The sequence below is a fragment of the Lipophrys pholis genome (genome assembly GCF_963383615.2).
Source record: "Lipophrys pholis genome assembly, chromosome: 21".
Taxonomy (NCBI): Eukaryota; Metazoa; Chordata; class Actinopteri; order Blenniiformes; family Blenniidae; genus Lipophrys; species Lipophrys pholis.
In genome coordinates, this window is record NC_137649.1 from 22,471,038 (window position 1) to 22,482,865 (window position 11,828).

The 11,828-nt window shown below is 45.2% G+C and overlaps 1 protein-coding gene across 2 annotated transcripts; it reads left to right on the forward strand.

Moving 5' to 3' along the window:
* The first annotated feature begins 181 nt into the window (after window positions 1-181).
* ints9 (integrator complex subunit 9) lies at window positions 182-7,113 on the forward strand. Of its 2 annotated transcripts, XM_080490057.1 has the most exons (17): window positions 182-270; window positions 541-668; window positions 772-832; window positions 1,542-1,604; window positions 1,849-1,988; window positions 2,122-2,208; window positions 2,366-2,486; window positions 2,777-2,911; window positions 3,577-3,688; window positions 3,777-3,957; window positions 4,087-4,147; window positions 4,405-4,576; window positions 4,677-4,801; window positions 5,786-5,953; window positions 6,044-6,142; window positions 6,221-6,358; window positions 6,848-7,113. In XM_080490057.1, exons 1-17 carry the CDS (start codon window positions 262-264, stop codon window positions 7,022-7,024), a joined length of 1,977 nt encoding a protein of 658 aa, XP_080346183.1. In that variant the 5' UTR covers window positions 182-261; the 3' UTR covers window positions 7,025-7,113. The 2 variants fall into 2 exon arrangements, with proteins under 2 accessions (XP_080346183.1, XP_080346182.1); XM_080490056.1 differs by having other exon boundaries at window positions 5,786-6,142.
* The last annotated feature ends 4,715 nt before the right edge of the window (window positions 7,114-11,828 follow it).

Consider the following 11,828-nt stretch of genomic DNA (forward strand, 5'->3'; position numbering starts at 1 on the left):
TTTGTTGACAACCCTTATCAGTTCAAAATATATTTTCTACAAATATTTTGTGAGATATATAGCTTCATCCTGGGAGCTTACACACGTCCACTCGGTCATTTAAAAAAATATATTTTTAAGTGTTTCACACGATGTATTTATGAGTAAAAACAATGTGTCCTCCGCGCCTACAGGGCGCAGCAGAGAGCCTGAGAACAGAGAGCAGGAAGATCCCTGAAAACCACTTTCAGCTCATTTATCCGTATTTATATGCGTTAGAAAATGAGGCTGGTGAGTACACATCGCAATAATTACACGCACAATGAATGCGTACACTGCTTTCTGTGATAGCGAGTTTGTAAACTGTAAATAAAGGCGCTTAAATCGGCGAATGCGGTAGCTTAGCAGCTAGCAGCGTGGCTACACAGGATCATAACAATTGTGTGGATGTCAGCTTTATCCTGTATTTACTTCGTGTCTGCAGCCTGTGTCTGCCTTTGTTGTGCGTCTGCACACTCTTTCTACCTTTACTGTGTATCTGAAGGTGTGTTTTCTCCTCAGTACTGTCTGTCAGGTCATCCGACCCTGCCCTGCAATGTCCTGAAGTTTAAGTCCACCACCATCATGCTGGACTGTGGGCTGGACACCACGTCTGTCCTCAGCTTCCTACCTCTTCCTCTGGTGCACAGGTGACTTACTGCTGTATTCATTCATTCACTCATTCACTCATTCAAACAAATCAATTGATTATGAACTGTGATCATTTGTATTCTTCTTCTCGTCATCTTTCAGCCCGAGACTCTCCAAACTACCTGGTTGGGTCTCTAAAGATGGGGCATTAAACCTGGAAAAGGTGTGGTGGTGTATTTTTCTGTGAAATATGTTGTATTTGTCTTTGGGTTGAATTTTGAGACGTGGCATCAAGTTCGAGCAGGATGAACAGGAACAACAGTCTCGAGGTCAAGTTTAAGTTTTACCTGCAGATCATGTGTGTGAAAAGCTACCATCAGAATAGATTCATGTTTAAGAGTGTTTAACTCAGTATTTGTCCATCACTGATTCGTTGAATCTCTCAGGCAGAAGTGAGTGTGATTGTTTCTCTGCCGGTGTGATGTCCTGTGATGTGTTTATGACCCGAGGCCTGTACTACGACACTGGATTTTCGCTTATCGAGATAACTTCAAGGATTAACCCTGGGTTTTCAGTACTATGACGCTCGCTCACTTCTCACCGGGATAAATCACCCCGGCAACTTGCGCTGAACGTCTAACCTGCTCCTGAGCAGGATCTGTTCTCGATAAGCGGTCAGAGCTACGCTTCCTGACCAGTCAGATCTCTTGGTAAATGACCTGCCCTTTCTTAAATGATGGTGATTGGTGCACGGGTTCAGGGCTGAGCTGCAGCCGAGCGGAGATGAGAAACAGAGAGAGATCCTCGATATGTTTATCCCGGTTCTCTGTCCAAGCCATTGTGAGTCTTGAGTCTGAATGTGGTGGGTTTTTCTATAAAAGTGCAATTGTTGGGGACAAGTTGACTAATGATTCTACTCTGTGTGTTTCCAGGAGCTGAAGGAGTGCGCAGGAAGAGTGTTTGTGGACTCTCAACCAGAGTTTTGTCTCCCCGAGGTAGAAACCAAAGCCACCCTGCTTTGTTTTGTTTTGCTGAACTTGAATTTTTTTTTCCTGCACAAACTAATTCTATTATGACTAGTAGTGGATCTTGACAAACTCAACATTTGGACACGTTTGAATCATCTATGTTGATGTGAAGCGCCAAACCAGGGAAATTATTTCAGTTTTAAATTCCAATAAATGTGTTGTTCGGCGGCAGCTCTTAATAAGCTCCGTTTCATAACTGTGTGGAGTGCAGAGGGAGCTGCTGGACCTGTCCACCATTGACGTGATCCTGATCTCCAACTACCACTGCATGATGGCCCTGCCCTACATCACCGAGCACACAGGCTTCACTGGGACGGTGTACGCCACGGAGCCAACCCTGCAGATCGGACGGTCAGGAAACACAAAGTGGAGAAAGTCTTTGACAGAATTCACATTTCTATTGTTGTATCATGGAAAAAAAAAAGGTGGTTAATCAGCTTCGACACAAACATTCACGCAGTGGTGTTATATTTTCTACCTGCAGACTGCTGATGGAGGAGCTGGTGAACTTCATGGAGAGAGTCCCCAAAGCGCAGTCTGCCACCTGCTGGAAGAACAAGGAAATACAAAGGTGAGTCCAAGAAGAGGAGAAGAGCCAGGAATGTGTTTTTGTTTCCTTTTAAAATACCAAAGGTGCCACGAACATTTCTTTATCTGTTTATTTGTGACGCACAGCCTCACGGTTTAAGAGGGTTTTCCGGTTCTTTCCGTGCGTGTTGTGACTCCAGGATGCTCCCCGGGCCGCTGAAGGACGCGGTCGACGTGTGGACGTGGAAGAGAAGCTACAGTATGCAGGAGGTCAACTCTGCGCTCAGCAAAGTGCAGCTTGTGGGTTACTCACAGAAAGTGGTATGCACACCAGACGACCTACTCTGTAACACGCACCCCACTTCTATTAAATTTAATACATTGTAATTTGTTTTTGACGTTTAGAGTTTTTTTTGTTTTGGTTTATTTTCGACTTGTTTGTTGCTGTTGAGTGATTTTTTTTTTTGAGTGTTTCAGCTCTTTTCAAACATGTTGTAAAGTCGAGTATATTGTTACCTTCTGCATTAATTCCTCTGCTGGTCTGAGAATCTTTTTATTTATTTATTTTTGGGCTTCTTTTCATATTTTTTGGTGTTTTTGTTTTTCTCCAGGAGTTGTTTGGAGCTGTGCAGATCTCCCCGTTAAGCTCCGGATATTCGCTGGGCAGCTCCAACTGGATCATCCAGTCTCATCACGAGAAAGTGTCGTACGTGTCCGGGTCGTCGCTCCTCACCACACATCCACAGGTACATGCAGGAGTCTACGGTCCTACACAACACACACACACACGCACACACACCATCATTTCACATCCACAAGTTAAATAAAACGGTACCTTTTGAGATGCTTTGCAGTTTAACAAACAAACAAATAATAATAACAACAATAATAATAAGAAAAATAATAGAAATCATAATGAATAAAGTATTAAAATGGAAATATTTAATAATACGAATAAAAATACATACATATGCATAAGCCCACGTACACCAAATACAAATGTAAGAAGCACAGGAAATGAATTGATAATAATACAAAAAAACATACAAAAGTCTTCAAATGTTATCTGACATTGTGGTGCAAAGTGGTGTGACATGCTGACAAAAACTGGAGGTTTTCATTAAAAGTGAATGATGAAGATGAAGCTTCGGTAGAATATCAGATTACAGAAGTTGTTTGTGGTAGTTTTTGTGAAAGATGCATTAATTGCGAACAATTCCTGGAAGTGCTCACGTTTATTTGGAGCTAAAACTAAGGAGAGTTTTCTGTACTTGGAGGAGGCGAGGGCAAAACTTTTATGCAGATTTGAACTGTGTCAATGAACTGGCTACCGAGCGAATACTTTTGGGGAATATCGAGTATTTCACTGCGATGGAGTCTGGTTGCTTGAAGAGTTCTTGTCTCGCCGCAGCCGATGGACCAGAGTTCACTGAAGAACAGCGACGTTCTGATTCTGACCGGCCTCACCCAGATGCCCACCGCCAACCCAGACGGCATGCTGGGAGAATTCTGCAGTAACCTTGGTAGGCCAACCGACACTCGCCGCACAAACATGACACGATGCCGTCACTGCGGCGTTTCCCACGCTGACGCCGCGTCTGGTTCCTGCAGCCATGACGATCCGGGCCGGGGGCAACGTGCTGGTGCCCTGCTACTCCTCCGGGGTGATTTACGACCTGCTGGAGTGTCTGTACCAGTTCATCGAGAGCGCCAACCTGGGCACCACGCCCTTCTACTTCATCTCGCCCGTAGCCAACAGCTCGCTGGAGTTCTCGCAGATCTTCGCCGAGTGGTAGGGGCGAGAGATTCAGGCACATTCTGTTTATTTCGGGGGGGGGGGGGGGGGAGAGGGGCAAAACGCTGAAGGGATGAGCTCAGCAGCTGGTTTTAACAGGTTTTCCCTTTCATTATTTAATTCCAGGCTTTGTCACAACAAACAGACAAAGGTGTATCTTCCAGAGCCTCCGTTCCCGCATGCAGAGGTGAGCCGGACGTGGTCAGCGCAGGATCTGCTCGAAGAATGAAGTTTTAAATGTATATTGCCTCAAAAGCCTTGTGCTCTCGTTTGATTTCCTAACAAAGTCTGGTACAAAGTCTCCATTTGTACACTCATGGGGACGTACGAGAGCTATTTCTGCCTTTAGAAGTTGATATTTGACTTCATGTTCAGTCCCAGCGGGAGTTACTGTCTGGATTAGTTTGTTTTAGTTTGCGTGAAATCTAATGTTTTTCTCTGCAGCTGATCCAAACCAACAAGCTGAAGCACTACCCGAGCATCCACGGAGACTTCAGCAGCGACTTCCGCCAGCCCTGCGTGGTTTTCACCGGCCACCCGTCCCTGCGCTTCGGCGACGTGGTCCACTTCATGGAGCTGTGGGGCAAATCCAGCCTCAACACCATCATCTTCACCGGTAACCACGCGCGCGCGCGCGCGCGCGCGCAACTCCACGCGCGGACTGAAAGCAAAAGGGGAAGGTCAAAAACGCTGAGCTGGTCTCGTTCTCGCCGCAGAGCCGGATTTCTCCTACCTGGACGCCCTGGCGCCATATCAGCCGTTAGCCATGAAGTGTGTTTACTGTCCCATCGACACGCGGCTCAACTTCCATCAAGTGTCCAAGCTGCTGAAGGAAGTCCAGGTGGGTGGGAGATGCACTCCTGTTTCTTTCTAGCAGCTGGAGGAAACGGAGAACTGTGGTGTTGCAGGAAACAAACATGCAAAAGTGATGAGGAATGATGAGCTCATGTACTGCAGTTTCTAAAAAAAAAAAAAATGCTTCCTTAAGAGAAAAAAAGCATGAAAGATGCACCCGTTTGTAAGATTTTCCTATTGTCTGTGAAATCCAACAGTAATATATATATATTTTTTCGATACTGTAGCAGCATCCTGTTGTCATACAGTGACATCTAGTGGTCACTAATGGTATTACTATATTATTATTATTATTATTATTATTAAGCAAGTTGTAGCTTTTACGATTAATTTTCTCTTCGCTACTGCGCTCTCGCTCAATCCAAAATGTTAGAAAAAAACCCAAAAACAAACTGTTACTAAAGGTTTCTTGTAGCTTCACGCTTTATTTTACGAAAATGAATATGCGTCTTGTGTCACAACAAAACCATCGGTGGTTTTGTGATCACGACACAATTTCAAACGTGCTGCATCCTTCTGGAAGATTTCTTTTTAACACTTTTTCACCTCTCAGACTCTTTTGCTCCGTCTTCCCTGAAGAAAAGAACCCGCCTAATACTTGTGCACATTTTGATGTCGAGTGTCGGATCTCCTGAGGACACGCGTTCCCTCATTACCTCATATCCAAACGGCACTCGTGTTTATACAGCTGGGATCTGAGAAATACGCATAAAAATTATGACGTGGTTAAAATACTCACTTTTGATAATTGTGCACACAGTGTATAATTATGTATTGTATATAAAAATATTTTTTAGGAATGTACTTGTAGGTCTAATGTTAAATCTTCGTCTTTATATCTGCAATGAAGTTCAATATTGACAGATTCCAGACACTGTTCTAGCAGATTATTTGACTGTGTCCATTCAGATTGTCTTTGAAAAAGATAAAGGGGCTGTTTTCCGAGCTGTTCTGTGGTTCTGCTCCACAGCCCCTCCATGTGGTGTGTCCCGAGCAGTACACGCAGCCCCCGCTGACCCAGTCCCACCGCTCCGACCTGATGCTGGAGCTGCAGCCGCCGCCCATGCCGTACCGGCGCTGCTCCGTGCTCAGCCTGCCGTTCAGACGCCGCTACGAGCGCGTCTACATCCTGCCCGAGGTGAGGCGCCGCTTTGACGCTTCAGGCGGCAGCTGGGAAGCTTTTCTCAAAGAGTTCCCGTCTGTTTTGTTTTTTTTCCTTTTATCGCAGCTTGCCAACTCCCTGGTGCCCTCCGAGGTGAAACCCGGCGTCTCCGTGGCGACCGTATCCGCCGTCTTGCAGTCCAAAGACAACAAGCACACCTTGCAGGTGAGTGTCGTTTGACACAGGCCCATGGAAACTCCCGGGTTTCTATGGACAGACGGTTTCCCCTCCTCTGCGCTGCAGTCGGTGCCCAAGCCGCCCCCGGCCCCGCCCACCAAGAAGAGGAAGCGAGTCCTGGAGGAGCCCCTGCTGGGGATGGCGCCCAAGCCCCTGCTGAGTGGAGCCGTGCCCCTGGAGGCTTTTCTCGCCACGCTGCAGAAGGTGGGTGTGTGTGTGTGTGGGGGGGGGGGTGTATATATGTGTGTGTGTATATATATGTGTGTGTGTCTATGTGTGTAAAAATACATCATTATTCATCTTAAGTCACTGAAATTTTACAAATAATTATTATGATAAGGCGTCTAAATGTTAAGCATTTATCTGGGATGAAACCTGTCAGTGTGAGTTTGTATAAACATGGATAATTCAACAGCTATAGGAGACGTTTTCTGGACATTTGACTAAAACTGGCTCTATATTGCGATTGCAGTCATTTTCAGTTGTTATTGTTTGATTTTGTGAAATGATAGACGTTTTCATCACGTTTACCAAAGACTTTGAAGTTTAAAATGAAAGGTTCACACTTGGTGCTTCTTCTTCTTCTTCTTCTTCTTCTTCTTCTTCTTCTCTCCGTTTTGTGTCGACGCCACAATGTGTTCAGTGTCTTTGACATGGATCTTTTTCTGAGCGTATGGATCCTGTGTTTGGCAGCACGGGATCACCGAGGTGAAGGTGGAGGAGACGGCGGACGGACACATCCTGCACCTTCAGGCCGAGGACACGCTGATCCAGCTGGAGGAGGATGGCACGCACATCGTGTGCGACAACAACGAGCCGCTCCGGACGACCCTGAGAGACCTGGTGCTGCGCTTCCTCCAGAAACTCTGAGAACAACCGTGACCCTCAGCTCTCCTTTTGTTTATTTTATTAAAAACATGCATAGATTTATTATTTTGTATTAAAAAAAATGTTAAAGGAACCTGCTGTCAGTGAGTGTTTTGTGATGGAAGTACTCGGAAAACTAATATGATTAAGTATACAGTGATATTTTATCATGAAAAACAGAGCATTTAAATAGAATCATGCAATTTTGCATCCTCTCCAGCAGATGGCGCCAGAAGCAGCCACCTGTGTGGTCCACACACAGCCCACAGGGCCTTATTTCGCCTTATTTCTCCCGTTTTTAATTGTTTTTTAAGCAGGCAAATACTCTTTCTGGAAACTTCTTCGATTCCCCATAGATCCATGTGGACCGAACACAGACTCCCCTAGTTCATCTCTGATCTTTTAAGATTAAAATAAATCCAAACCAACTTCTATGTTTGAGAGAAAATCAGCGAAAAGGCTGATCTTCAACCAAAGATTTCATTGTCTTGTGTTTCTGATATGTGGTGAAGAAACCGTAATTTGGGGACATGAAATATACATTTCCAGTAACAAGACATTAACTTGTGGTGACAAATATGAATTTGTGGCCATGAAATAGTATTTATTTATTTGTTTTAATGAAATTATATTTTGTGGGCATGAAATACACATTTGTGGCTGTGAAACTATAGTGCTTTAACCGTAAACAGATATACAACATGCTGCAAGAAACCTTTAAATAAACTTTTCGGCTTTAAAATGATCACCTTTTTAATCCCAAGGGGAAATAGAACATAGTTTTCTGATTCCAACCATCACATTTTACCCGAAGTGCTATTTCTCTCAGCATAATGACATTTAAGAGTATAAATTTCAAACGTCCCGTAACATACTTGACACCTCGTCCATCAAATGCAATTATTCCCCGAATAGACGAAAAGTCCCCCGGTTTGAATTTGAGGCCGTTTTCCAATTCTTACCAAGGGGGTACCAAGGGGGTACCAAGGGGGTACCAAGGGGGACTGTGGAAACGGGGCTTTCAGTGGCCAGTGTGTACTCGCCTACGTCACGAGTAGCCTCTTGCAAGGCGTCCTCGGAAGTGCGGAAATGCAAATTTACGAGGACGCATCGGCGTTAAAGGAGAATTTATAACACGAGTACTTGATGACGCGGTGGCTGTCATGGCTGGATGATGGACCCTGAAGCTGAGGAGGAGGAGGAGGAGGAGGAGGAGGAGGAGGAACCTGTTTCCTCTCAGGTTCAGCAGGAAGGTGAGTTGTACATGATATTTTATATGATCTAAACTTTAGAACATTATTGTAAAATAGTACCTTTTCTGTTGCATACATACTGTGTATATTACAGTGTATTGTACCGTGTATAATACAATGTACAGTACTGTATAAAGTACAGTGTATAGTTCTGTGTATAGGACAGTGTTACTATTACTTCTACCTCCTATACAGCCTTTATTTTACCCTTCATCTCCTTGAACAATGAAAGCAGCTGATCAGAAATGTTCTACTACAAACTAGTATTTTACTGTTTTACTGAAGATCCCTGATGTTTATTAAATTAATTAACCAGCGTTTCACATTCCTGCTGCTTGTTGTCATCCTTCTGCTCATGTCATTAATATGTACTCTATTACATTTGTCTAATATACATCCTACAGTTAAGCACTCCAATCATGAACTGTAATTTCTCTTTAGAATAAATACATAAATGGCTTATACTGTGTGAGAGTAAATACATAAATACACACATGGCTTACACTGTCGAGCAAAGAAAGATATCAAGCAGAAGATAAAGGAAATTTTATTCAATAAACTTCAGCAGAACCTACAACAGTAAAAACACAAGTTAGAAACATTATGTACATAGAATAATGACATTGTTTTTTAAAATTCTAAATCTCTTTCTAACCACAGATATTATAGAGTATTTTTTAACGACAGGTCGATGCAGGGAAGATTCTACCTTGCTGACATGTTTCAGCTTCATCTGTAGTCTTCCTCAGAGCCTCATCTGGCCGGTCACCTGATGAAGACCGACACGTCATCACAACCAGATGAAGCTCTGAGGAAGACTACAGATGAAGCTGAAACGTGTCAGCAAGGTAGAATCTTTCCTGCATCGACCTGTCGTTAAAAAATACTCTATAATATATGAGGCTTATTGACGTGCACATTGGCAACTGGGGATCTGTGCAGGATGCTCTTGTCCTGCACAGATCCTCCATGTACCAGCAAGTACTGGTACCAGCTGGGTACTTTCTGCTGGGTGACAGAGGAAGTACTGTATCCACCAAGTACTTCCTGATGGGGGACAGAGGAAGTATTATATCCACCAAGTACTTTCTGATGGGTGACAGAGGAAGTACTGTATCCACCAAGTACTTTCTGCTGGGTGACAGAGGAAGTACTGTATCCACCAAGTACTTTCTGATGGGTGACAGAGGAAGTACTGTATCTACCAGGTACTTTCTGCTGGGTGACAGAGGAAGTGCTGTATCCACCAAGTACTTTCTGATGGGTGACAGAGGAAGTACTGTATCTACCAGGTACTTTCTGCTGGGTGACAGAGGAAGTACTGTATCCACCAAGTACTTTCTGATGGGTGATGGAGGAAGTACTATATCCACCAAGTACTTTCTGATGGGGGACAGAGGAAGTACTATATCTACCAAGTACTTTCTGCTGGGTGATGGAGGAAGTACTGTATCCACCAAGTACTTTCTGATGGGTGACAGAGGAAGTACTGTATCCACCAAGTACTTTCTGCTGGGTGACGGAGGAAGTACTGTATCCACCAAGTACTTTCTGATGGGTGACAGAGGAAGTACTGTATCCACCAGGTACTTTCTGCTGGGTGATGGAGGAAGTACTGTATCCACCAAGTACTTTCTGATGGGTGACAGAGGAAGTACTGTATCCACCAAGTACTTTCTGATGGGTGACAGAGGAAGTACTGTATCCACCAGGTACTTTCTGCTGGGTGATGGAGGAAGTACTGTATCTACCAGGTACTTTCTGCTGGGTGATGGAGGAAGTACTGTATCTACCAGGTACTTTCTGCTGGGTGATGGAGGAAGTACTATATCCACCAAGTACTTTCTGATGGGGGACAGAGGAAGTACTATATCCACCAAGTACTTTCTGCTGGGTGATGGAGGAAGTACTGTATCCACCAAGTACTTTCTGCTGGGTGACAGAGGAAGTACTGTATCCACCAAGTACTTTCTGATGGGTGACAGAGGAAGTACTGTATCCACCAGGTACTTTCTGCTGGGTGATGGAGGAAGTACTGTATCTACCAGGTACTTTCTGCTGGGTGATGGAGGAAGTACTGTATCTACCAGGTACTTTCTGCTGGGTGATGGAGGAAGTACTGTATCTACCAGGTACTTTCTGCTGGGTGATGGAGGAAGTACTGTATCTACCAGGTACTTTCTGCTGGGTGATGGAGGAAGTACTATATCCACCAAGTACTTTCTGATGGGTGACAGAGGAAGTACTATATCCATGCCTGCAGCACACAGTTGTTATTATATCACTGTAATGGAAACCTGCTTTATCTCAATAATCACAATCATGAACACTAAGGAAATAATAAATTCTGATTCATGATTCTATCAAAATATATCAAATGTTTTCATGTGAATTTTAACTGACAGGCAGGTTGAAACCCAACAGACTCCAGGTCAAACCCGCCGGTGCTCCGTCTCTCTGAGGGCCTGGAGAGACGTCCTCTGGTCGCTGTCTGAGTGTGTGGCAGCGGGTGACATCATGGAGGTGGAGAGGGAGGTCCAGGGAGGAGGAGGACGGTCCAGGGAGGAGGAGGAGGAGGAGGAGGAGGAGGAGGAGGAGGAGGAAGGTCCAGGGAGGAGGAGGAGGAGGAGGGAGGTCCAGGGAGGAGGAGGACGGTCCAGGGAGGAGGAGGAGGAAGGTCCAGGGAGGAGGAGGAGGAGGAGGGAGGTCCAGGGAGGAGGAGGAGGAGGAGGAAGGTCCAGGGAGGAGAAGGACGGTCCAGGGAGGAGGAGGAGGAGGAGGAGGACGGTCCAGGGAGGAGGAGGAGGAGGAGGAGGAAGGTCCAGGGAGGAGGAGGACGGTCCAGGGAGGAGGAGGAGGAGGGTCCAGGGAGGAGGAGGAGGAGGAGGAAGGTCCAGGGAGGAGGAGGACGGTCCAGGGAGGAGGAGGAGGAGGAGGAGGAGGAGGAGGAAGGTCCAGGGAGGAGGAGGAGGAGGAGGAGGAAGGTCCAGGGAGGAGGAGGACGGTCCAGGGAGGAGGAGGAGGAGGGTCCAGGGAGGAGGAGGAGGAGGAGGGAGGTCCAGGGATGATGGTGGAGACGACCAGGTGACACTGAGGGCGCCCAGAGCTGACCTGGCAGGAAGTGATGTGCGAGCGAGACTCACTGTCCAGCTACCTGCTCCTGAAGAACGACCTGAGAGACATCTAGACAGGAAGCTCTCCTCATGTGGTCATGTTCTCTACTCATGTGTAAATATATGGAGATGGATGGATAAAGACAGCGAGATCAACAGACTGTAAATGATTGTATATGACTGTAAAATATAGAACTGAACGTTTCTCTGTGTTATTTGATAAACAATGTAATGCTGCTTTAAAGAAGAAATTGTCTCGGAGGAATTTCAACCATTATGAGGTCTATGAGGAGGACATTAAACAAAAAGAATGACACACTACCAATTCAATAAGTTATTAACTCATGTATGAATAAAATATATACATGTAATAATTCAAGCATCAAAAACAATCCTCACTCCTCATCTGGAGGAGTTCCTCTTCTCCACTGGACCAGGCTT